Raw genomic sequence first — 25,895 nt, 5'->3', positions numbered from 1 at the left:
ACGTTGATGCGCGCCTTGCCTCGCGGCATGGGCGGGATGTCGGTCAGCGTGAACGTACCGAGGCACTGGCACTGCGAGACGAGCGGGCGCTCGCCTTCGTACACCTTGATCTCCACGTTTCGCTGGTTGTCGGCGTTGTTCGAGTACGTCTGAGTCTTCTGCACCGGCATCGTCGAGTTGCGCGGGATGAGCACAGACATGACGCCGCCGGCAGTCTCCACACCGAGCGAGAGCGGTGTCACATCGAGCAGCAGCAGCCCATCCGTTTTAGAGGACTGACCACCGGCGAGAATGTGCGCCTGCACCGCCGCGCCGTACGCGACCGCCTCATCGGGGTTGATAGACCGGTTGAGCTCTTTGCCACCGAAGAACTGCGAGACCATCTGCTGGATCTTCGGGATCCGTGTTGATCCTCCAACGAGGACAACGTCGTGCACATCCTGAGGTTTCATGTCCGCGTCTGCCAGCACCTTCTTTACTGGCTCCAGGCACTTCTCAAACTGATCGCGGCACATCTCCTCGAAGCGCGCGCGTGTGATTTTCGAGAAAAAGTCGTGGCCCTCGTATAGCGCGTCGATCTCGATGTTTGCCGTCGTGGAGCTCGACAGCGTGCGCTTCACGCGCTCGCACGCCGTGCGCAGGCGGCGCGTGGCGCGGGCGTTGGCGCGGCAGTCCTTGCCGCAACGCGTCTTCATCTCCGTGGCGAAGTAGTCGACGAGGCGGTTGTCGAAGTCCTCGCCACCGAGGTGCGTGTCGCCCGCGGTCGCCTTCACCTCGAACACGCCAGACTCAATGGTCAGCAGCGTCACATCAAAGGTGCCGCCGCCAAGGTCGAAGATGAGCACGTTCTTCTCACCTTTGTCTGCCTTGCGGTCCATGCCATATGCAATCGCAGCGGCGGTGGGCTCGTTGATGATGCGCAGCACGTTGAGGCCGGCAATGGAGCCGGCATCCTTTGTCGCCTGGCGCTGCGAGTCGTTGAAGTATGCCGGGACAGTGATGACGGCGTTCTTCACGGTGGTGCCGAGGTAGGCCTCCGCCGTCTCCTTCATCTTCTGCAGCACCATAGCGGAGATCTCTTCTGGGAAAAAGGTCCTGGACTGGCCCTGGTACTCGACGCTGATGACCGGTTTGCCGTCTTTCACGGTCACCTTGAATGGCCAGTGCTTCATGTCCGACTGAAGGTCGGGGTCGTCAAACTTGCGGCCGATCATGCGCTTCGCGTCGAATACCGTGTTGTGCGGGTTCATCGCCACCTGGTTCTTCGCGGCGTCGCCGATCAGGCGCTCCGTCTCGGTGAAGGCCACATACGACGGCGTCGTGCGGTTGCCCTGGTCGTTAGCAATGATCTCCACCATTTCGTTCTTGAAGACGCCGACGCACGAGTACGTCGTGCCGAGGTCGATGCCAATGGCGTTCGTGGAAGACATGATGAAAAGCGGGGCGCGCAGGATCCGCGGCGTTCTTTACGAGAGGGGAAACAGGAGTCAGAGGCGGGGGAGGGGGCGGAGGTGCACGCGTGGGGGGTGAACGCCCGGTGTCCGCTGCGCAGTGCGGTGTGTTCGTAGGGGTGGGTATCGCTTGACGCCGCGTATAGAAGGGTGACGTATGTGAGCGCGTCTAGACCACGACGACAGTAGCGACAACTTGACTCTGACAAGGGTGGAGGGGAGGGAGGGGAAAGGGAGAGCGTTCAACTGGGATGAATATATATATATGTGTGTGACGTCGCGGATGAACGAGAAGTGGCCTCCGCATACGCGCGTGACCGGTTGACGTGGGCACAGCGGCGGAGCAGAAGGGAAGAGAAATCGTACAGGAAGGCAGCAAAGAGCGTTGTTGTGGAGGAGAAACAGAGAGCAGGGGGAGGGGGGTACTGGCGAAAAAGATGGCCATAGGAAAGCATGGCGCCATCATGCAGGATGTGGCAGACGCCCTCACAGATAAAAGGCGTGAGTGTGCGCGCGGGCGGATGAGTCCATCGCCCACAGGCAGAAGGCAAGCGCATAGATGCGCCTCACCCGGCGTCCGCGCAGGTGCGCAGATCGTGGGAGCGGCGGCCGTGAGGGAGAAGGAGTTACGTGAGGGGGTGCAGCGCTCAGATGCGACCCAATCTGAGAAGAAACGAATAGTCCCCGCTGAAAATAAACGCGGAGATGCACGTGTGTGTGTGTGCACCTCACTTCGCCCGAATCACAGCGGCATGCACTCGAGGAAGAGGACGCCCAAGAGGGTGTGCGCCTCGCCCGCCCGCATCCAGGCGTCTGTCGAGGTGGCCATCGCGGCAGCCCCACCGGCAGCAACACACGCACCGACCCAGCCCGCGCTTCGAAATTCAATACGGCGAACACGACCACGGCCCGCAGACGCCGTCGACTCGGCCTCCGCGCGACCGTCCACACCCGCGCACGCCTGACAAACCTCCTCCACCGAGGGGACTGGGAACGGAACACCCGTCACATTGGAGGGCCCAGGGGCGGTACTTGGCGTGCGCACCGCCGTACAGCATGCACAAAAATGGGCTCGCATAGCTTCTGCAGCCACCGGTGCATAGCAGGGGGCACACGGTAGCGCTTCATCGACCGCTACTGAACGACTGCCGTCGTCTGGAGAGAGGAGCAGCCAGCTAGAGAGCCACGCTGCTACCGTGCAAGTTCTGTAAGACGCGACATCGCCGGCTGCGGCGGCCGCCACCGCTGATGCCGACGTTGGGTATGGCTGGGTGCCATTGGGCCGTTCGGCGGCCTCTGTCCGTCGCTTCTTTGAAGCACAGTCGTCCTCGAAGGACGCCAGCGTGGTCAGCACTTCTGCGCTGCCTGTCTCTTTCCCGTTGCGACGCGCCTCAGAGGAAACACAACGGTGGACAGCTGTATGCGACCCCGCTGTCACATGTACGGTCGTTGCGCCGTGGTCGTTGTCTGTATCCATGTCTAGGAGGCTTGCATCGAGCAACACAAATAGCGTCTCCAAAGGTTCTCGGCGTACCTGGTGGCAGATGAGCCACAGCAGGTCACGGTAGAGCACCGCGTCCGTCACCGGGGATGAGAGAGTGAGGGCGAGACTGCGCCGGCGCAGCTGACGCCACTGCCCGCACGGTAATGACGCGCGCACGCAGCACTGCAGTGGTGGCTCCTCTACAAGCGCAGCGCGAGCGGATGTGGCGACAGTTTCGCTGACTTCATCCACCTTCTCCACATATGCTACTGTGCAGCCGACCTGCACACAATAGCAGACATGTCCACCGCCGCTCTCCAAGATGCGCGCGATGGCGCGCACCCGAGACGACGTGCGGCAGCTCCCCGCATCTTCCACATCCGCCTTCACTCCTTCCGTTTCACCCACTGGAGCCCCCGTCTCAAGGAAAGGGCGGGACAGGAGAAGAAAGCTGCCACCTTCAAAGGCACGTCGATGTAGCTGGCCAGTGGCGGGCCGCTGCCCCGCAGACCCACCCGTAATGCTGCCAACCGCTGCCCGCTCACGCACCTGGCGCTGCAAGCGGCACTGCTGCACCAGAGCACGCTGCACCGGGGGCACCGTGTCGTTTGGCGGAGGACACTCCGATTCCAGGGCACGCGGCAGCGCCTCCGCTGTCCACTCGTATATGGGCAAGGCCTCGCGCAGACGCATCAAACAGACCGCAGACGCTGTCGCCGCTGCCGGCCCGAACGTTGAGTGCCGTGGCGACTGCAGCTGCAGGGTAGGCCATCGGCCCCCCGTCAGGTCAGTGCTGTTGCTGCCGTCATCCCAGCAGGCGCCGTCGAGGACAGCGGCTGCGCATTCTAGGAATCCCGGCTGCACTACCCAGCACCCCGCCACTACCGCCAGGAGGACGCTTTCGCGGAGGTTGACTTCGTGCGCCACGAGTACGTTCGCGTCCTCACAGCGGGCGACAAAGGAGAGAGGGGGCGCAGGCTGCGGATTCGTGGTGAGTGAAGGCGAGCCAGAGGAAGCATGGGCGTCACTGCCGTGGCCGTCACCTTTCACGGGCGACACTCCGCCGGCGTACGGTTTCGGTTCGACGCCGCGTCGGCGGCGCATGAGGAGTTGGAGAGCCTCTTCGCATCGACGCACACGCGCTACTCGGTGCGGCAAGTCATGCAGTACATAAAGGCGCAAACACTCCACTGCGCTCGACGTCACTGCTGACGTGCGAGGAACGATGTCGATGGCGAGAGCAGTCGGCTTCGCGGGCCCGAGTGCCGGTACCGGCGGAGGTGAGCGTGAGGGGCGACGCGACAGACTCAGCGGCCGGTGTCGGGACCACGGAGAAGGCGGCGTCGCGTTGCTCGCGGCGCGCGCGCATGGCATACCGCACCGCTGCTCTTCCTCCGTCGCCTTCGCGAAACTGCCCACTCTTCCATCCTCATCCATCGCCGGCGTCGGCGACGACGGCGGCGGATACGGAGTCGGGGAGGGCTGCCGTGGCGCGGTGCACGACTCCGAACGAGGCTGCGCACTTTTGCGCTTCAACAGTGTGGCTGCCTCTGCTGTCGTGGGTGGGGCGAGAACGGGCGGCCCGTGGGCTGCGCCAGTCGCACATGGAGCAGAAGACACCGCTTTCGTGTCTTCCCCACACCGTACCTCTTCCCGTTCGCCGGCCGGCAGGACGGCCGCTGCACCCTTACATTCGCTTTCCCCAACGGCGGTCTCTGCCATTGCAGCGGGAGTCGGCCCGTACTCCTCGGCTGTTGCTGCCACAAAGGAGGCGGGCTCGAGCACATCGCCGTCTATGGCCTCTGCGTCTACGCACTCGACCACCGCGATATCTTGAGGCTGCCACTGCTCCTCTCGAGGGTCAGGAATAACATCGTGTGTCCACGCGACGGCAGCTGGCGAACTCAGCTGCGGCGCGCCCAGCGCCAACTTGCTGCGCACATGACTGCCGTCTTGCGGCCCTCCACCTACCCGACTTCGCTTGCTCGCCCTATTTTGCTGCGCAGTCCCATTAAGCGTACCCCTTGCCCTGCGCTCACCCCCTTCGCCGAGCGCGTCCTGCGTTTGAGAAGCGAGGAGACTCGTCGTACAGCGACCCCCCAGGAGGTGCTGCTCGTAGCCATCGACCTCCTCAGAGCTAGCGTGGGTGATGCTGAGGCCGACGGCCTTTTCATTGGCGGTGCCGTCACCACTCAAGTCGGTACTTCCGCCCAGCAGGTTGGGCAGGGCGAGGAGCGGCGGAGGCATTGCACCCGCATCTGGCGCAGCAGAACCTACTGCACAAAGGGCATGCACAGTTCCTGGCAATGGCACCCGCGTCCGGGAGTCCGCCACAGAGTCGTTCACGGCGACGTCGACCTCCTCGATGCGTCGACGCTGCTTGTCGGGGCTTGAAAGGGTCGTAATCTTGCTAGCTGAGGAGGTGAGGGCGGCAGTGATAGCAGCAGCGCCGCGCAGTGTGCGACGTCGCGGCGTTGACAGCAGATCGCTAGGGCCTAACGTAGAATCTTTCGTCCCTGCTGCGGTCATCTTCGGGATTTCTTCCGTTGGTGATGCTGCGAGCACCTGCGTGCGCTGCGACGATGGCGTGCTGCAGGCGTCGCGTCCGAGAGCGATGCCGCTGTGCGGTTGCGGTCCCCCATACGCAGTGGACACCATGGGCGGGCGCGACTGCGAGCGATTGCATTCTGTGAGGGGACTGTCCAGCCGTTGCGGAGTGACGGCGTCCGTGGCAGCGAGCGTCGCGGTTGAGTGCTCGCGCAAGCGGCGCGCCGAGGACGGCAACGGTGTGGATCCTGGAGAGACGAAATTGAAGAGATCGCCAAGATGCTCCACGTATGCGTCCGCATCCTGTTGCTCACGCAGTGATCGAGTGTTGTGCTGCGATGCAGAGAGTAAAGAGCGACTGCGATGCTGAAGGCGGCGATTACGATAACCGGCAGGCGGAGTTCCGGCACTGCGAGCACGAAAGTCCGTCCATGACGATTCCAAGTTGGGGCTCGACAGCGGCTGCGGTGGCGGCGGCACTGGTGAGGAGAGGGGCTGTGGCGGCAGAGGCTCTTGAAGGCGCTGCGCAGCGCGCTCTGGGGCTGATTCTTTTCTGATGGGAGGCGTGCATGGCTCCACGCAACTGTCGCACAGCGTTGCCGACGCAGTGGGGGCGCACCGCCGAACTGGTGTGCGGCACTCCTCGCGTTGTTCTCTTCCTTTGTTGTCTCTGCCAGGAGGTGCGCCGTCGCCCAGGACCTGCAGTGGCCACCGTTTGTGTGGCGTCGCTGCCTCCGACGAGGCGCAGGTCCAGGTGTCGACCCGCTTTCGGTGCTCCTCAAGGGGAAAGGCAAGGCGAGCCTCATGCGACGCCAGCGAGCTGGGCGGCGCTGGATGGACATCAGGGGGCGCGGCTAAACGGCCACCGCGCTCGCTGAAGTCGCAACGGCTTCTGGGCTGGCGTGGTTGCCGCCGCTGCTGCTGCTTTTTGCGTGCGGCCTGCGCGGATACAACCGCGGCTCTCTGCGCCTCTGCTTCCACGAGAGCGCGCAGTTCAGGCGGTGGCGCGTAGGCCGCCTCCTCAACGAACACGCCGTACTCAACACACGCCGCCAACCAATCAAGACTCACTAGCGACACCTCGTCACGCGCGGCGCAGCGCACGATGCACTCGATGCCCTCCGCTGGCCAATACGGGAAGGGGCTGCTGCCGTCACTGCTGCCGGCCTCGGCGCCCATTTTCTCCTCCGCGTCGCTTGCGAACGCGTCGCGGAGGGTGCCAGAGACAATGCCGCCGACGTCCACCGACACGACATGGGTGACGGCCGACGGTGAGAAGGTGTCCATGACATGGCCGCCCAAGGCCTCGGCTGCGTTGCGAAGCCCCAGGAGGAGTACGCGGAGCAGCGGCACCACCGATGCATCTGGGGTGAGGCAACGCTCTGCGGCGGCCGCCGTCCGTGGTGAAGGGAGCGTGTCCACGCGTGACCAGCACTGCTCGCCTTCCGCAGGCGCTGATGTCGGAAGCCTCCATAGAACCGATATACACACCCCCACCGAGTCGGTCTTGCTGTAACGGCGCTCCAGCACCCAGTTTGAAAGCGCAGGTCTGCACAGTGGTGCCGCTCCTCGGCCAACACAGCCGTGGCCAGCGCTTACAGTATTCGCCCGCGGCCGCTTCTCTGTTTCGCCACCGCTGCCTTCCGCCTCGATGCTCCCCGTAGCGCCGTGGCCATGGCGAGGCCCCGTGGGGCGCGCCTTGATGTTCTGCGATGATGCGCTACCGCCTCCCCGCTGGTGGTGATGGAAGAGACGCATGTCCGGCGAGCTGGGAATAGAGGTGTCAAAGAGGAAGCAGCTGTGCGGGTCGAGGCAGCGGCCAACAGCGATGCATGCAAGCACGTAGTCCATCGTCACGGCAGGGAGGCGTTGAAGGGGGTGAGAGTGCTTGTAGGCCGACACTGCACCCACTCCTGCGCGGCCTGGCAAGGCCTTCTTGCATCGCATTCCTGCATCAGGAGCGACAGAGAGGCCCCTCTCGTCTGCAGTTGCGCGCTGAAAGCTGTGCGGAAATAGATAGAGCGCCGGTGCCTGCTGACATAGGTGGGACACGCGCTGCATCTTTGCCGTCAGACGGGCCAGCTCCGCCGCGCTCTCCTCATCCGCGTCGGCGCGTGTACCCGCAGGGTCGGCGCCCCCGGAGTCCACGCCAGCACGAGTCTGATAACTGGACTCGCCGGTACCCTCAACACTGCGCATCACTCGAAGGAACTTTTGGTGGAGCTTGACGTACTCGACGCTTCGGCGCAGCGCACGCGCCAAGTTCTGCTCTTGGTGCGCAATCTGCGCGTCACCGATGGCAGTATTTGCGGAAACTGACGGTTGCTGCTGCTGCTGTTGCAAAAGAGCTTGCCAGTCGTCTGCTGTTCGCTTCTCTGCTCGGCCGCCGCTGTAGCGGATGAGGCCACGTATCACAGCCCAATCGACGCGTGCGTACTCGCCTTCCACGCAGCAGAAATAGCACGCCTCGAGCGCTCTCGAGCGTCCTTGGTAGTCCTGCTCAGCAGCGCCGACACTTCCCCGTGTATCGTTATCGTCGCCCGGGACACGGAAGAGCGTGACGAGTTGTTTAAAGCGACGCTCTGCTGTTGCCAACGCCTCCACGTACGATTGCTGCTCATCCTCCATGTTGGAGCTCCCCTTGCACGGCTGCACGTGCACATGAGCGCGAGACCCATCGGCTTCGGTACCCGCCGCCACTGGTAAAGATGTCGTCGTCTTCAATGAGGCGCCCTCCACGGCAGGGGCGCTGTCAGCGTTATTCGTCTCCTTTCCGGTGAGCGATGGTGCGCAGACCGACGCCAGCTGCCTTGCAGAGTCGCCCATTACCCGTTGCGCGCTCTCCTGCATACCGCGGTGCTTTGTCGATCTGGGGGCCCGCACTTCCACGAAGGCACCTTCCGCTGAAGTGTCCCGGGGCCTCTGCACAGCTGCAGGGGTGGCACTGCCTGCCCACGAAGCAGCGGATCCCCACCGCACGCGTATGTAGTACTTGGGGTCCGACACATCCGGTAGTTGATCTGGCGAGAAAGGCGGAAGCGGGTGAAACGGCTGCCGCTGCTGCGACGGCGCTGCGTTTGTCTCACTCCCTGCTGCTGCTGCTGCTGCTGCGGTACCAGCAGCAGCGAGGTCACTCTTAAGCGGTCCGCCGAGCTCGTCTAGTGGCGTGTCGGCTGCCGCCCAAGGGTTGCAGGTGCTGTCCTCTCCGCCATCCTCACTCAGAGTATGCGCGGCGCTTCGGTGCACTGCTTTCGGTTCTGTCTGGAGCTTCGCCGCTTCGCAGGTCCTTTGAACGTCGGACGCTGCGTCCTGGAGCCACTTGAGCGGTAGCACACGGCTCAGCGGAATACCGCAGACATCCGCCAGCGTCCGCGCCACCACAGCGTCCATCTCCCAGTACCGTATGGCCACCACCCCATCACGCCCAGGCTGGTCAGGACGGTCTCGAGTTTCGCCGCTGCCCCCATCTGGCAAGGCACCAAGGTGGCATGAAGGTCGCTGCTGCTGCTGCTGGTTCTTGTCTTCGGAATCAAAGGCGGTGCGTACAGTGCGCCGCTTCTTCGTCAGTACGCGGCTACCCAGAAGAACGAGATCGGTGGTAGGCGTTGGCACTGGAGAGCGCAGCATCCGGCACTGTGCCGACCACTGAACTGTCTTGCGCAGCTCCAACTCAGTGCACCCAAGCACGCATATTGTGAGGTACGGCGGATGCATGGCCAGCAGCGGCAAGGCGTGACGTGTTGCGGAGGCGCGGAGCGCTCCCGGCTCGCACGCGTCGTGCCGCTGAGCCAGCGCCAGCTCCAGTGCGTCTGCCCCCACGCAGGACTCTACCAGCACCTGCGTTTCAGCCAGGAGTGCGCCTCGACCTCCTCTTGTCGGCGATAGGGCTGTCGCTGGATAGTCTGGAGGAGCCGCAGGATGGGGTGGTGGCAGCAACCCCCCCGGGCCGCGAGGCGCGGCGTCGCACGCAAAAGTGGTCTGCCTCAGCTTTGCGTATACTGGCTCGTCACGCTGCGCACGTGCCGACGGCGTGTCCGTGCGAATCGACTGACGTTTTGACGCCGGCTCGCCGTGAAGGAGGGCATTGGTGGATAACCGAGGTGACGGGTCCACGGCAGCGATGCCCTCGTCGGCATCCTCCGTCGCCTCCGACATCTCCTCGCGAGCGTAGTCCCACTGGAGTGGGGCATGTGGAGCAAGCGCAGGCTGCGCTGTTGCACTGTAGTAGTCGGGGAGTGAAACGTGCAACGTGGACACCTCTTGTTCTGCATCAGCGAGGTCTTCCACCTCTGCGGTGTTCATGGCTTGTCTGTCGAATAGGAACTGGGAGGGTGGCGGCAGAGCAGCAGTGGTCGCGCCCACCGTGCTGCAAACGCCTGGGCATGCACCGGCGCGCCGAAGCCGCTGGTCGCCGAGGGGCGGCGCCAACGCGCAGCTCAGCAAATCCTCCCACACATCTGGGTCGGACACTGTCGAAGCAGAATCCGTGAAGGACGACGAGGACGACTGCAGCGAGCAGTCCCGAAGGGCGATATTATCGGGCGGGGTGGAGGACCTTGTGCCTATTCTTCCGCCTTCTGCCACGCTCCCGCCGCGTTGCAGACCGCTTCTGCCTGTCAGCCGCGCCTCACCCACATTCATGAAGACGGAGAGGATGCGCGCCCATTCAGGGCTGCCCCCAGTTGGCGCACCCACGCGGCACACATCCACGATAGAATCGAAGTCGCTGCCTTTGAGCGCGTCTGCGTACTGGCGATTGTGGCCCTCAGCGTCGTCGTCGGATCGATGGTGCATCTTCGAGCCCGGCTTGGGCAGCGACCTGCCTTTGCCGGGGATCCACGTCGCAGGTGGCAGGCGATCGAGGCGCAGCATCGCGAACAGCTTGACGTAGTCCACCACCGGGACGTCCAGCTCGAGCGCGAAGCGCAGCTTGTCGGTGAGCCACGCTGCGTGAGACACACTTCTGCCATGGCTAGGCGCCGCCATTTCCGCGCCAAAGCACTCTATACGCCCAGTATCTGTGCGCTGGACCTCTGCGCGGCACTGATGCTGATGACGCCCTCTTCGCGCCGCATCGCCGACTTCGTCAGCACTGAGAAGCCGCTGCAATGCCTGCACGCACTCGGTGCTGGTAAGCAGCACATCACACTTGTACGTGAGACAGGGGTCGAGAACCGCCCCGTGAGCGGCGCACACGCTCTCTATCGCGGTCTTCTCCGACGGCAATAGCCCGGTCGTCGAGAAGACGTATCCGTGCAGCCACGGCACAGCAAAAAAATCATAAGGCAAGGCAGAGGCTGCCGCGGTGGCGCCACAAGCGCCGCCGCCGACGGACAGTGTTGGGCAGCCCATCTCCACCCACCGCGGCAGCACCACCGGTATTCCTTGGCGAGCGGCGAGTAGCCGCTTCAGTGTGAGCCCGCGTCGCGCCACCAGCACGGTTGTTGAGCTCGTCAGCTTCGATTCCACCTGTACTCCTGGCAAGGCGGCGGCCATCTTCTCGTAGGCTGAGAGCGATCTCGCACAAGGTGCCGCATGACTGCCTGCCCCGTGCAGAGAGGGCTGGTGCGGCGCACCGTCGCCGCCATTGCCATCTTCTCGCCACTCGTCCTCGTCGCGGAAGCCCGTGAAGGAGACGAGGCAGACGGAGCCGGTGCGTGTCGTCGTGGAGGGGAGAGGCATGCCGCCTGCACGTGCTTCCTCACGGTGTTGAAAGGGCTCGTGCGGCTCGCAAGTCGTCTGCGCATCCTCCTCTGCATTTCTACTCTTTCCACAACGATCGTGCACGCCGCAGCTTCTGGGTTGCAGCCCACTCAAATCGAGCGGGCGATTTTGGCGCGCTGCCAAGCTCGACGGCTCAGCATCGATGGCCATTGTGAGAAACGGGAGAGGCTGCTGGCGGCCCGCCATGGAGACGGCTGAGTGCGAGTGCGGGGGATGAGGGCGCCACCAAAAGTGGCAGCAGAACGAATGGGTGAAACGGCAATGCCGCCTTTGGAAGGCGCTCGTGTGCAGTGGGCGCCAGAGGGGAGGACGGCTGCATGCACCGATGTGGAGAAGGGTGATTTGGGGGTGCGGCGCGTGCGCATACGCCAGGGTCCGCACGTGGAGAAGGAAGGAGAGGATCTGCGCAAAGAAGTTTTCTGCTCTATGGGCGACGATCGAAGAACTGTTTGACGGTTAAAACGCGGTACAGGACCGCGTTGGTGTCATCCCCGTGCGCGATCGCCTATCTGCCTGCTTCTCTGCGCGTTTTCTTTTTTTCTTCCTCTGGGTAAGATGCCACTTTCTACGCAGTCGGGCCCCCCTTTCCGGTGAGGCTGGCCGAGGTCGTCGCTGACGGCAACGTGTCTGCGCGTGTGGGCGGAAGTTAATGCGAAAGCTTGTGTGCGCAGGGATTCGGTATGGGTGTGTGTATGTGTGAGGGGTGGGGGTGGGAGGGGGTGCGGGTGTGAGGGAGGGGTGGTGGTGGTGGCTACGCTGCACGATCCGCGTATGGGGGCAGGAAGAGAAGAGTCCAGAGAGAGAGAGTGAGTCGGCTTGCCGTCCTCACGCGGCGGAGCAGCCTTAGACTGAAGGAGGTGCCGGAGGTGCTTCCACCCCCCTCCTCCCGAACTCCTTCACCTACTCAGGCTGGGGTATCAGTGTGGGGGTGGGGGGAGGGAAGAAAAAGCAACTGTGCCTGGGCGGTGGTGCGGTGTGCAGCTGCGCGACTCTCCTCCCTGCTCCCGTTTCGATTGGCTTTCCTCCCCGCAGGCGCGCGAGACGTGATAGTATGCCTCGTCGAGGAAGCATAAACGCATGCGTCTGTGCACAGGTGCACCTGTGAGTGCGGGACTTACACCTTTCCCCGACGGGTACGCAGCGTGCCCTTGTTGATGTAATGCGCAGACCTGAAGAAACGCGGAGAAGCACCGGTCACACGGCTCGCCCTCCTTCCCGCGATGCGTGTACATCTGAAGACGGAAGAAGCCGCAAAGCAAAGCGGAAAGGGTTGAGGAGGGAGCCGAATGGCGGAAGGGAGGGGGTACGATGCATCGGGGCAGCTCATGCGCATGCGCCTGTGCCCATGAATGTGCGGCTTCTGTGACGGGGAGAACGCTGTTTGCCTTTTCCGCATGCACCTACGGCTCGACGCTGAAGTACGGAGGAGGGGAGCGGCGAGCAGCCAAGAGCCGTGCCATGAGCTTGCCGCCCACGCTCACCAGACTGCTGATACTCACGCTCTACCTCGAACCGCTTCACGGAGCACAGACGTCCGAAAGCCAAGAAGACGGACAGTAGAGGTTGCGTGTGTGGCGATGAAAAACGGCGGGGGGGAGTCGAGTGAAGTGGATGAAGAGGGAGCAAACGGGAGAGCGGCACTGACGGTGTTACTGAGCATCTCGGTCAGTTGCAAGGTCGGCGGCTGCCGATAAGGTGGCACACCGGCCAGCAGAAGCACCACCACACTAGACACCAGCAAGACACCTCCACTCAACACGAGTAACTGTCTTTCTTGCCTCCCCTTCCTCTCTCCCTCGCCTTCGTCCAGCTCTTCTTCCCCTTCACGCCGCTCTCGGAATAAAAATGTCGCCCTCATCGTTATCGCCGGCGACACCTCCACCTGCAGCGACCGGAGCCACCGCTTCGACACGCTGGTTCGAACTCAGCACACGCTGCTGTTGCTGCCGTTGCGCCGATGGTGAGTTGGGGGTGGCTCTCGGTGGCTTGTTGTCGTGCTGGCTCGCAATCCTTTCCGGTGCGGCCGCCGAGGTGCCGTCTTGCGCAACAATATGGCTGCCGTACGGCCTTTCTGTCATCGCGGCGGCTGACCCTCCGCCTGCGCCGCTGCCACCGCAGCTGTTGGCATCGGCGCCGTCCTCGCTTTCTGAGCTGGTCGAGGAGGAGTCGGGGTCGAATGTCGAGGGACGGCCGCGTCGCTGCCGAGGCGTTCTGGAGACTCCACCGGCGATGCTGCAGTCGCGGCTGTCGGCTGCTGCGGCTAGAGCTGCCGCCGTTGTAATGGCGTCTAGGTAGTCCGCGTGAGGCGCCTCGGCACTACCGCTGCACTGATGGCGCGAGAGCAGGCGGCGAAAGTCCTCCAGCCGCTTCTTCTCCGCCGCGGCCCTCTCGTGCTGAATCGCCTGCCGCTCCTTCTCCTCTCCGTCTTCACCGCCGATAGCCCACGCCGTGACGATTCGGCGCTCCTCTGTGAAGACTGGGCGGTCGTCCAAGTGAAGCAGACCTTTGCACCGCGAGAGGACACGCTTACGGTAGCGCGGCAGCGAGCGGACGAGCGGATTGCCGGAAAGCTTGAGGGACTGCAGGCGTGGCAGGCGCTCGAGGATCAGCAGCAGAGCCTCGCCGTCTGAGATATTGTTGTGACTGAGGTCCAGCACCGCCAGCGAGTGGTAGCAGAGAAGCCCGAGGCAGTCCTCAAAGTTTTCCAGGCGGTTGCCAGCGAGGCTGAGACAGCGCAGCGAGCTGCACGGGTTACGGTGCTCCGATGCCGGCGCCAGAGGCTGTTTGAGGAAAGACGGTAGGGCTCTGCGCTGCTGCTCCTCCGCGGTTGTCTCCTCCACCGCGTCCCTCTCTGGCAGCGGGCTATGCTTGCAGAAGATCGAGAAGACGTCGGCGAGGTGACGACAGCGCTCCAGCTGCAGGGCACGCTCCCACTTAGCGTCTGCAGGTGAAGCGATCATCGTCAGTTCCGCTGGAGGTGCAGTATCATCTGTGCTGTAAGGGTCATGCGACAGCTGCTGACGCTGCTGCTCTTGCTCGCGCTGCAGGCTCTTGGACGGTGAGCGGCGCACACCAGAGGCAAACGTCGACGTCGGCGACGCGCCGTCCGACATCTCGCTGGCGCGATGCCGGCGCACAGCGGCGTCGTAGTAAGGGCAGTGCGACTCTACCGTGGTGAAGAAATTGCCCGACAGATTCACCGCGTCGAGCCTCTCGAAGCGCGAGAGGTCAGGCATGCGCCGAAAGAGGTTGTTGTGGAGGTACAGCTGGCGAACAGTTGGGTACAGCGAGCTGAAAGCGTCGCGTTCCTCCTCCGGCACATCGGTTGTCAGCGGAAGCGAGGGCGCACCCTCAGCAGCACTTTTTGGCGAGGATGCGTTCTGGCGGGGCGTTGGCTGGGCGTTGGGGTCGACGTGCTGCACGGAAGACTCAGCTAGTACTGCCCCTTCTTCGACTAGCCCGGTCTCGGCGCCCTCCAGCTCCGCCGCAAACGGGTCCATACGCACTGGCAGGCACACCTGCGTATAGCCATCGCCGCACGGCAACACCGAGAGCCCATTCCCCTCCAGCCAGAGCACCTTTACATCTGTGTAGGGCTCGAAGGCGGTGGGGGCAATGCTGTCGTAGCCGCGATTGTGCAGGTACAGCTTCTCGTTGCAGATAGGGTTTCGATAGAAGCCTTGCTTGATGCACTCGCGGATGATGGCATCGGTGGTGAGCACATTCGCAGTGCCCTTTGCCTCAGTGGATGCGGCAAAGGAGCCGCTCGTGTCTGACACCGCCGTTGAGGTGACGTCGTTGGTGCTGCTGATGCTGATGGATGGCATTGCTGCGGTTGGCAGGAAATGGGGCAAAGGTGAGAAGAAGAAGGCGAGAGCACCCAGGAACGCACCGCGGGAGAGCGTAGCCGGCGCCAGGAGCACGATGTGAACGTGTCGCTGAGCGTGCGCAGTACGCTCGACGGGAGGGGGTGTGGAAAAAGGGGTAAGGGGGAGGAGGGGAGGAGGGTCGCTGCTGATCTCAATTCCTGCAGGGCACCGCGTGCAGGCAGGCAAGAGAAGCAAAGGATGTGGGTAGAAGTGGCAGGCAGAAGTGAAGAGGGGCGCGAGGAGATGACGAGGGGGGGAGGAGGGAGGATGGATGGGAAGGGAGTGTGAGAATGCCGGCAAAAGAGGGCATGAGGCTTTTCCGCACCGTTGCCGAGCTGAAATGCCAAAGACCAAAGGACCTCCCCGGCGGAACCACCGTAGCAGGGCGACAGTGTGCGGTGAAAAGGAGCAGCTAAAGGCGCCAGAGGCGTGGTGGAGCTAGAGGCAGACGGAGCCAAGCGGAGAGCCAGCTCAGCGCGTCGGCGCACGCTCCTGCGATGGTGCCATCAAGGAACCGACTGCGTCAGCCTCGGAAAGGGTCGCCATGGAGAGAAGGGAAAGAGGGGGAGCGAAGCATAACTAAGAATGCGCGCCGTTGCCACGGGAGAGGTGGGCGCCGGCTTGACAGTACCGACGTCACCCCGCGGAGGCACGACCACAGTAGGGTAGCAAGTCAAGCGATCTGTGCGCTATACCAGCAGAAATGCATGTCGCGCTGATCCTCCTCACCAATGTGTGTGCGAAGGTTCCGAATAACATCAATTTGCTCCGCTGTCAGTAGCGGGCGCGCCGTGCCAGCCGAAACCCGGGACTTATCAGCGCCGCCGCCGCCGCCGCCACCCGTTCCCTTCCCGAGTGCCTTCACGGAAGCGAAGTAGTCACGGGCAGCATCCAAGTTGGCGCGAAGGTGCGCCGGCTTGTGACTCCGGACGAGCGTGCAGTAGCCCTGCGCGAGGCCCCACATGAGGATTATGTCCACCACCGAGTACAACTTGACGGCCGCAGACGAGGCCGCTGGCGCTGAAGATGAGGAGTCGTTTGAACTGCTTTCGTAGGGGAAGTACTTCGCGTGCACCTGAAGCAGTCGTGGGTGCTCCAAGAGGCGTGCGTCACCCTTTCCGAGGGGGGAGTACTGCTGCAGCAGCATACCATGAAGCCTGCGACAATACGTGTCCACACCGCGCTGAATGCAGAGAGGATGCAGTTCAATTTGATTAAGGATAGGCGCTGCAAACGCCGGCGTCCATGACGCCGAGGGCGACGGTGGCGATACACCGCCGCTGTCGCCCCCATGGCGGCACGCACTGCTTGCCTCTCCTGCTCCTGCTCCTGCCTCGGTCGACGCGTGCAGGTGCGCGACAGCCTCATCCCCAACGCGCGCAGCGTCGACGTCGTTGAAGCAGTTTAGCTCCTTGAAGTGTCGTGGCAGAAAGTTCGACACGCCGCAGTAGCGTACCTTTCCCTGCGCCTGCAGCTCGTGCATGATGCGCCAGCACCGCGCGCGGGCCGCCTGATGACCTGCTGCGTCTTGTGGTTGAAGCCCGCCGCACCCCGGCCAGTGCATGAGCACACAGTCCGCGTAGTCGATGCGGAGCTTGCGAAGGCTGTCGAGAATCCCACGCCGCACTGCGTCGTCAGAGCCCATATTCTTCATGGCAATTTTCACCACGATGAAGAGGTCCGCTCGCGGCACGCCGCTCTTGGATATGCCCTCACCAACGAGTTCCTCGTTGCGGTAAGCCGCCGCGGTGTCGATCAGACGATAGCCCATCTGGAGAGCGGTCTGTACAGCATTCACACAGGCATCCCCACGAAGTTCATAGGTGCCGATGCCGATCGGGGGGACCCCAAACAACAGGGATTGAAGGCAGTCGTCTGTGATAGCCGACGCCCCGGTCATTGTGCGCTGCCTGTGCGCGCCCCGGGTGTACCTGTGCAAATGAAGTGGGAGAGGAGAGGGGGTGGGCATCTTTAGAGTGAAGGCCTCGAAGTCTGAAGACAACGTTGCTGCTCTTCTTCGCACACGACGCCGCGCGCCTCGCCCCCCTGCACAAGGCAGGGGGATGTCCGCCGTGCATGCATCCGGCAGACAGTTTGCTAGGAAAAAAGAGAGAGGGGGTGCGCATGGAGCAACCGCGCTGACGCCGCGGTTGCCTTCCCCACCCTCTTGCTGATGCGTCGCGCGCCTCTCGCCATCTTTACTCGCAGCGTTGCCGGCACTCTTTTGACCAGAAAAAAAAACTACCTCGATGGAGCGCCTGTTTGTCGGCTGCCACTGCTGCGTTCACTCTTGCCTGTGGGCGTCGTGTACGTTACGCAGAGCGCTTTGCGAGCGCTGAGCCCTGGCGAAGGGTGCAGTCACACGCACGCAGAGAGGAGACATGTCAGGCAGTCAGTGTCTCGGCAAACACGCACCGCTCGACGCTGCTCGAGCAACGCCGCCCCACCCTCCCCACACCGGATATGGCCAGATTAGCGTGCGCACGACTCACAGGCCGCCTCACCGTCCGTCCCTCGGAGGCCGCAAGTCTGCGAAGTGGGCTACGATAGAATCACCTCAAGAAAGGCTCACTACTGTGCGTCCTTCTCGCGTTGCCTCTGCTGCTGATACTCACGCATCGAGTCCATGAGTTGCCGCATGGTCGCCGTACTCGCACCTTTGTACGGCTGGCCGTAACGAAGGAACGCGTCGGCCAGCGCCTCCAGCGCATCCCGCCGACGTGCGACCTCGGCCGCTGGTACCTGCGGGTCGTATAAAAGTGCGAGAGCCACGTTGCACGCTGTCGCCTCCAGCTCCTGCACAGACGTGTACCACGCGAGATCCACCATGGCCTCAGAGTCCTTGAAGGTGTGGCTGCGCACCGCCGCGAGATACCGAAGCTTCTGCTTGCGCACCTGCCACCGGTGCGGGCCGACCGTCTTGAGGTAAAGCCACGCGCGGGCCACTACAAGGGACGGAAGAGATACGCTCTTCGCGCAGGTCGCAGCTGCATCGCTGGCCGGCGACTGTGATGCTCCTCGGGTCGCCGCACCGGCCTCATCGCTGCCGCCACTTCGACCCCTTTCTATGTCGTGATAAGCAATGACCCGTTTGTACTCATGACCGATGGTATGCAGCACCTCTCTAGCAAGCCCAGTGGTGAGGATCTTGCGTAGCTGCATGGCTAGCGCGCCATCGCTCCCAGCCCCCCCACAGCTGCGGCTGCCTGTCTGCGCATCCGCCGCCTTTCTGCTGGCCGCTGCGGCGTCGTAGTGTGCGAGGTAGTTGTTTAGCAGCTCATCCCTGCACTGCTCGTACATGCGCTGACGCAGCACCACGATTTCTTCGCTGGTGTAGTCGAGGCCGTCAATTACGCGCTGTGAAAAACTGCCAAGGAACACGTCACCGACAATGCGGCGCACCTCTTCGCCACCGAAAAGGGCACGAACCGCCTCGCGCTTCTTGGCGCCGGTGTCCTCGACCCCCTTTGCGCCGCCGAGGTCAAACCTCTTCCGCTTCTGCGGGTTAGACAAGATGCGGTACGCCTTCGTCACACGGTCGAACTGTTGCGCGGCATCCGGACTCGGGTTGCGGTCGGGGTGGATATGAAGTGCCCTCTGATTGTAGGCTTCTTTTATTTGCCGTGGTGTGGCATCTGCTGGTACACCAAGCAGCCCGTAGTAGTCGTCGTCCGCGACGCCGTCGGCGCCGCTCAGCCTGACTTTGCCGCGATACCTGACATTCGTCTTTTCCTTGTCTCGACGGGAGGCGCGCCTCATGGCACGCTCGCGCATCACCGACGCATCATCGTAGAGCTGCAGGAGTCTATGACGGGCGTTCGGCAGTCCCTGCGGCGCTTCGAAACAGCAGCTGAGCCCGTTCCACATCCACGCCCGCGCGCGCGGCGCGGGAGTAGACCCCGGCGCGGCAGCATCCGCGATGGGGCGCCTGTTCACGCAGTAGTACAAGGGCGTCGCTATGCAGCTGTAGTAGGCGCTGAGGGCCACCTGCTGCAGCGCTGCGTACTGAGCGCAGGCGAGGAAGGCGCCGCCCCAGAAGAGACCGTAGAGCGGCGCCGTCCACAGCACACTCACACCGCTGCCCACGCGCGCACGCTCCAGGGAAACGGCGAGGATTACAAGTGGTGAGATAACAAAGCCGAGAGCCACATTCAGAGCACCGCCGCCGATGCCACGCAGTATGGAGCGACTAGGGCATGTTGCGAGGACGATGCGGCTCTCCTCGGCTTCTTCTCGGCGGCGACGCCGAATGCACTCCATCTCGGCCTCCGTGACCAGCGCAAAGTGCGAGAAGGGCGCGGATGCCGAGCCAACGTGACTCTTCACGAGCAAGCGCTGCGCCCAGCTCATCTCAGAAGGGGAGGTCGAGGCTGGGGCAGCTGACGTAGGCGCCGTGTCGCCCTTCATGACCGCGACAGCGGCGGACGCAATGGCAGTGGAGGGGCAGTGTGCTGCCACAGCGACGATGTTCTCTAGCACAAAGCGCCGCATGGAGAAGCGCGACATGGTTTCTCGCACAAGAGTTGCACGAAGGGTCTAATAGCACACGTCGGTAAGGCAAGAAGGGGGTGGCGGCAGGGGATAGGGTGATGGTGATGAGGCCAAAGCGGAGTGTGTATAAGGTGAAGACGTTGGGACAGGCAGAGAGATGTATCCATGTCTGTCTGTCTGCGTGTGTCTGTGTGTCTATCGACGCTGTGGGGGGGGCAGTGGCTCTGCACGAGATGCATCGTGCGAGGAGAAAATGCACTCAGCGCTCCTCACATGGGCGTTCCGCCGCGGCCATCGTCATCGGCCGAGCACCCTGCGTCTGTTCTGCCCACCTATGGAGGAGCGCACGGGCCCACACCACCGCCGCCACCGCTCCGCTTTCCTCTGGTCCTTCTCCCCCACCCGACTCTTCACCGCATGCGAAGCGTCCACTCGCGCGACAGTCTCGCGGCATAACCGGCGGTCAACGCACCTCGTCGCCAAGTGGTGAGACCCATCACACCCCTGAACCAACAGGGAGGGAGAGACGAAGAGAACGCGCGGCGGTGGGTAGTTCATGCCCGGCATCGGCCTTGTGTTGCGTTAAGGGGGCACACCCTGGTGGCTCTCACTTCCCTGTTCGTGCTTCTAAGCGTTCTATTAAGGGGCGGGAGGGGGGAGGGGAGTCTACGCGCCTGTGGCGGTCACACAAACGAAGCCGAAAAAGAGGACGTGGGCGACAGACATATCCACACGTGTGTGCCCATATGTTTACCGCAAGACCCGATATAAAAAAGGGGGAGGGGAGGGGGCAGCTGGTAGTTGCCGGAGTGGAGAGCGGCAACACGACTATGAAAGAAGGGCAAAGAAGGCTGCATCTCTGGGCGACCGGCACAGGTAAAGCATTTCCCATCGATTCATGAGCCACACGTTGGCAGTGGTACATACGCCCGCAACAGCAGGCGTTCTACGCATGGAACGCCTGCTGAAGACTTTCTTTGCCCCGCTCCATTTGCACATCCAATGCACACTGCACGGCATCCGTCAGCTCGCGGTGGAATCTGTTCAGGTTCATCGGGCGGAAGCGCAGGAGATCGCGCTCTGCGTCCTGCAGCACGCTAGCCGCCGCTTCGGTGCACGGGTGCCGCATAGGATCCGACGACGGACTCGGTGAGGGCAAAAGTTCACTCCTGGCGCTGCGGCGGCCGCTGGACGACTTGGCATCGCCATGCCGTCTTGTCTGCTTACGCGCCGCAGCAACGGCTGCTCTTGCCTCAGCGAAGAAGACTTGCAGAGTGCTCTCCGCCACGCTGGAGGCACGGTAGATCGGGTAGCGCTGCCGCATCAGTGCCTGTGGCTCCAGCGGCTGAGCCGACTGCTGCTGCTGCTGCTTCTGCCGCCGCTGCACATCAAACTCGGTGAGGTAGTGCCCCCTCCCATCGCCGCCACTAGCCAAGTCTCCCAGCGGATCCGTTTGGCGCAGCGCGCTTTCAAAGAAGCTGGGCCGTCGCTGCGTCCCCAATATGGAGAGACGCGGGGCGCGCGGTGACCCAGGCGACGCCATGAACGACGTCTCATTGGGTTTCGAGTGGGGCGAGACCGGAGCGCGGAAAGCAGTGAACAAGTCCAAGTGGTGCTGCAGGCTCGTCCGATTCGGTTCTCGAAGTGACACCGATGCTCTGCCGGGCCGCTGGGTGGATGATGCTGGCGGTCGAGCGGCGGCCTCTCTCATGCCTTGCATGCCCGCCGGGTCACTTGCGCTGTATCCTAACAGTGAGAAGATGCGGTACCGTAGCGCCTCCAGCTCCATTATGTCTGGCACCGAGCCGCTCAGCTCCGACGCGTTGCCGCTCAGAAGAAAAGCCACGGCAAGGTCGCCGTAATCGTCTGCCGTCGGCTTGCCCTGCCCATCCACTAAGACTGAGCCACTGCGGCGCGCCATGGCGGCGACACGGCGCGCCCGATCGCGCAAGGCAGCTTTCCACTGGCCTGCCCCTATCGTTGCCTCCCCACGCTGCTTGGTATCACTGCTGAGGAGTTTGAATAGCGGATTCGACGGGCCGACTGCGAGGCGCTCCAGCTCCGCCGTCTTCTGCAGCGCTTCATCGCGCGGCAGTGTCGTGTCCACGTCGTCGTCCGTGCTGCGTGACGGTAAGGGGGGCAAGACGTGCACCGTTTCAGCCTTGCCAAAGGAGTAAACATGCGACTTCTGTGCCACGATGGCGCGCAGGACCACACAAAGCTCCCGCCCTCCCCTGGGGAAACGGGCGTCGCCAGGGCCGTACGCGCTTGCCGACTTCGCACCGCTGGCAAGAGCTGCCCCTGCCCTTGGGCCACACGTGGTGGTCGACGCGCTCTTTTCAACTCGCGTCAGCGGCCTGGGCATCGCCTTCGCAGGCTGCCTCGCGGGAGACGAGAGCCTCATACGGTCGGTGAAAAAATGCCGCGACGAAAAAGGCGCGCTTGCCGCGCGCGCCGTAGCCGACCCGCCGTACTCCCGAGCCAGCTGTTGCAGGTCCTCCAGCGCAACGGTGACGGAGCTGCGTCGAAGGGCAGAGTAGGCGGTGGCTGCAGCCGAGGCCGCCGCGCCGGATGCGCCCTTTGCCGATGTACCCGCTGAAGGTGTCGTGCGTAGCCGCGGAACGCAGGCGACAGCGGGTCTGGCACGCACAGTGCCACGCGGCTGGGATGGTCTCTGGTGGTGCTGGCGACCATGCGCAGGGCTGGCGCAACCACTCTGCTCGTCGTCGCTGCCGCTGGGGAGTTCATCCGCGTTTGTGCCCTGGCCACTCCGTGGCTCGTTGCGCTGTAGCGGGAAGCCACCGCTTTCATAGCGCAAGGGCTCACCACCGCCAGCGCCAGGGGAGCGAAGTGCTTCATCGAGGATATCGTCCGCCATCAGCGATATCTCGGCACTGCGCAGCTGCGGTCCAGCCAGGTTTGTGAAGCTCGCATGGGGCGAAAACCGGCGCGGTGAGACGGTGCGGGAGGTGACAGCGGCAGCGCCAGCGCCAACGCTCTCGAAGGTTACTGAGCTGGCACGCCGCATCGCCGCCTCGGACAACGTCCTCATCAGCCGGCTCTCGACAGCGCTCGGCCGCCCTGACGGAGACGCATCTGCGTGGCGGTGCGCGGGGTTGGCGCGGGCCACACCTTCCCCGGCGAAGGAGTCGGCTATGGAGCCGCGGGCGCGGTTTATAGTGGGACTGCACGACTGGCTGCGGTGCCCCCTCCTCAGCCGCTGCGATCGAGACCGCCCCCGTGCGTCGGGAGGCTCCGCAGACTCGAGTAGCGAAATGCGAGCGGCCGGCACACAGTCGTAAAAGACGGTCGAGTCGGCGCTGAGCTCTTGCACGGAGCTGTGCCGCAAGCGCTTTGGCTGCTCTTCCTGCGTCTCCTGCCAGCCCTCCTCTCTGGAAGGGTTGTAGAATACAAGCTCGATGCAGTTTTCTTTGCCCACAACGGAACTATACTCAGTGAGCGGGCCAACTCGCAACAGGGTAGGCAGCGCCCCAAGCGCGCGCATGTACAGAATCGCCGACAGCAACACCTTGGCCGGGTACGACAGCTCGCAGAACACCTCGATCGGCGGCGAGGCCTCTTGCAGCATGGAGGCTGGCTCACCTGGTCGGGTGCTGGAAAGTGCCCCGCCGCGGGTGATACCATGCATCGTTTCCACCGCCGAGAGGTATGCGCGGCGGCGAGCGTTAATGTCCATGGTGTCCACGGCGAGATGCTCGCATGCAAGGAGAGAGAGTGGGTCGCGCAGAATGACGGCCTGCGCGCCCATTGTCTTTACTGCGCCGCCACTGGCGGTGGCTGTCGCGCTAGCGTGCGCACACACCTTGGCATCGCCGCTCTGGACCGGCGCTGCTGCCGCTGCGGCAGTCGTGGTGGTGCGGATAGTGTGGCGAGACGCCATTGAGTCATCCACGCCAGTGTCGAGGACGGTTTCGGCGCTCAAGGCCGCTGGCACAAGATCGTGCTCCACGTACTCGGGGCGAAGTACACACTGGAACGGTGCGTGATAGTCGATGCAGTCCGGCATCTGCGGCACCTCGTGGCCATTCGCTGCACCCCTGGCCGTATGGGGAGCGGCGGCCGTCATGCCATCACCCAATGATACCGCTCGATCTGCAGAAGCACCACCGGCGGGCCGCGCAATAGCAGCCCTGGCCGTTGCCTGCTGCGCCTCCTGGGCAGGCACCGACTGGAGGACGGTCCACGTGGGCGCGGGCTGCGACGGGTCAGGGAGCAGCACGTTTTCTGGGGGCCTCCGCCACCCATAAAGCGCACCACCGCGTGTCTCCCGTCGCAGCTGCAGCGCGTTCTCCATCGCAGTAACGAGGTCAAGGTCTGTGGTGGGGCCAGCCGAAGGGCGTGCGAGAGGGAGTGCGGCCTGGCCTTCATCGATGAGAGGTGACGACGGTGACCAGGCACTTCGGCGGCCAGGATGCGACGCGGCTATGAGATCGCGCAGCAAGCGCTCCTCCTCTGCTTCCGCCACCTCCTCTTTTGTCAACTCCCGAGCAGAGACCTGTTGCGGAGGCAGCGTCGCGCCCGAAGCGGTAATCGCAGCTGAACCTCCCGTCCCCACCGCCGAAGGTCGATTTGTCGGTGCGGCAGCGGCGCTTTCAGCTGCTGGGGCCGTTGGTGGTGCTGGTGCTTTTTCAGTCGCCGTAGCGCCTGTTACGGCAGTGGCGAGACGGGTGTCAGTACCTGCCGGAAGAGGGGACACCGCAGGAGCGGACATGCCGGCGGGAGGCGCTGGCACTGGGGCAGATGGGGGGCCCTCCACCGCAGGTGCTATCGCTGTCCCCTGCGTAGCCGGCGCGGCTGTAGTTGGGGCATGGGAGGGGGCTTCAGCTGGTTTGTCACCAGTTGATTCGGAACTCGGCGGAGGGTGCAGCGAAGGGGCTTGGGAGGCGACTATGGACCCTTGCGGCATTCGGAATGACTTCAGTTGTGTGTAAACAGGGTTCTCCTCGCCGGCCTGCGTCCTTTCTGGGGCGGCGAAGACAAGCGTGTCATTTAGCAAGCGCCTATCCACCAGGCCAGTGGCACTGGCGCCCACATTAGACGGCGCCTTTCCGAGATGCATCCGAATTACATCCTGCAGCTGTAGCGAGCTCAGAGGCCTGCCACCAGTCAGCCGCGACAATTGCTGGTCACCCTCGCCGTGCGACCAGGGCGAGCTGAGCGCACGGGTTGCTGCTTGATCGGCCGCGGGCCCTCTACTACTCTTCACATGGGTGGCTGCGGCCAGTTGCTCGATGACGCTGCCGCGTTCCACTAGCGGCCTCACCTGACCTCCCTTCACCGTTGCGCGAGCACAGGCAGCAGTAGCGGCCTCCGCAGGCGTGGCTTTGGCTGCTTCTATCGCTACAGCCGGTTTACCCGCCTCACCCCTCTGCAGTCGCCGAACGGTATTCGCTTCGACGGAGATTGCGAGGTCCCCTTGCACGCCGGTGGTTTTGTAAGCGGCTGGAGGAGGGGAGACCCGCTGCCGCACCTGTACCTCCCTGCCAGCGTAGAGGGGGCGCTGGCTCATGCGAACTGTGTAGTCGCCACCTACGCCGGTAAGGAGGGTAGCATGTGCGCGCCGTGCAGATAGGCTGCCGGCACTCCTGGCGCCACGCCTGCTGGAGCTACCCCGTCGCGGTGCGGACGCGGTTACGCCTCTGGGACCTGATAACTTCCACGCACTAGAATGTGCAGGAGCAGCAGAGAAGAGGAGGTGGTGCCGCTGTTTCCGCGGTGTTGGTGGGGCGAGGGCGGCAGACACCCCCCGTAGCGGCATCCGAGGAGAGGAGGACGACGACGCTGCTGCGTTTAGCTCACCCATGGGAACCGGCGACGCACAAGAGCCATGATGCGCACTCTGCACGCCCTTCCCAGAACGAGCCACGCTACGGCCGTGCATAGGGAACACCGGAGGTGTGGTGCTGTAGAGGCTCCCGTTGCCGCCGCCACCGTACCGGGAAGGTGAATTGCACTGACTGCTGCCGTTGCTTCCCTCCCGGCATGTTTGAGGCCGTCTTGCGGCACGACGGCGCTCCCCCGACGGTGACCGGTACGGGCTGTGACCAGTAGCGGTGGTGCTAGCTTCTAGTATGGATGCGACTTGAGTCCTAACATCGTTGATGTAGAGCGTCCCCGCCCCCACGGCTGTTGGCGAAGCAGACGACATGAAACAAATAAGGTGTGAGGGGTGTACAGGGGGGGAGGGGAAGGGAAAGTCGCTGACAGGTGTACACGCCTACGAGCCTCTTCTCGCGCCCTGCTCGGCGTGATCAGCGTGAGGGGTGCCGCGTGGATGAGTGCTGTACGGATACGCTCCGCTTCCCAACA

At 63.5% G+C, this 25,895-nt stretch overlaps 5 protein-coding genes across 5 annotated transcripts; all 5 read right to left on the bottom strand.

Annotated features, from left to right (window-relative positions):
• Positions 1–2,193: 2,193 nt before the first annotated feature.
• LSCM1_04130 (uncharacterized protein) lies at positions 2,194–11,391 on the bottom strand (the record flags this gene model as incomplete). The annotated part of the gene is made up of 1 exon (XM_067321652.1): positions 2,194–11,391. One exon carries the CDS (start codon positions 11,389–11,391, stop codon positions 2,194–2,196), a length of 9,198 nt encoding a protein of 3,065 aa, XP_067177883.1.
• A 1,637-nt stretch (positions 11,392–13,028) lies between these two features.
• LSCM1_04129 (uncharacterized protein) lies at positions 13,029–15,032 on the bottom strand (the record flags this gene model as incomplete). Its single annotated transcript, XM_067321651.1, has 1 exon — positions 13,029–15,032. The coding sequence occupies one exon, from the start codon at positions 15,030–15,032 to the stop codon at positions 13,029–13,031; it is 2,004 nt and encodes a 667-aa protein (XP_067177882.1).
• Positions 15,033–15,747: 715 nt separating this feature from the next.
• Positions 15,748–16,974, bottom strand: LSCM1_04128 (uncharacterized protein; the record flags this gene model as incomplete). The annotated part of the gene is made up of 1 exon (XM_067321650.1): positions 15,748–16,974. The coding sequence occupies one exon, from the start codon at positions 16,972–16,974 to the stop codon at positions 15,748–15,750; it is 1,227 nt and encodes a 408-aa protein (XP_067177881.1).
• A 671-nt stretch (positions 16,975–17,645) lies between these two features.
• LSCM1_04127 (uncharacterized protein) lies at positions 17,646–19,580 on the bottom strand (the record flags this gene model as incomplete). The annotated part of the gene is made up of 1 exon (XM_067321649.1): positions 17,646–19,580. The coding sequence occupies one exon, from the start codon at positions 19,578–19,580 to the stop codon at positions 17,646–17,648; it is 1,935 nt and encodes a 644-aa protein (XP_067177880.1).
• A 931-nt stretch (positions 19,581–20,511) lies between these two features.
• LSCM1_04126 (uncharacterized protein) lies at positions 20,512–25,095 on the bottom strand (the record flags this gene model as incomplete). Its single annotated transcript, XM_067321648.1, has 1 exon — positions 20,512–25,095. One exon carries the CDS (start codon positions 25,093–25,095, stop codon positions 20,512–20,514), a length of 4,584 nt encoding a protein of 1,527 aa, XP_067177879.1.
• Positions 25,096–25,895: the final 800 nt, after the last annotated feature.

The sequence above is a fragment of the Leishmania martiniquensis genome, chromosome 26 (assembly GCF_017916325.1).
Source record: "Leishmania martiniquensis isolate LSCM1 chromosome 26, whole genome shotgun sequence".
NCBI lineage: Eukaryota > Euglenozoa > Kinetoplastea > Trypanosomatida > Trypanosomatidae > Leishmania > Leishmania martiniquensis.
The sequence above is the reverse complement of the archived record's forward strand: the minus strand, read 5'-3'. Positions and strand labels throughout refer to the sequence as shown.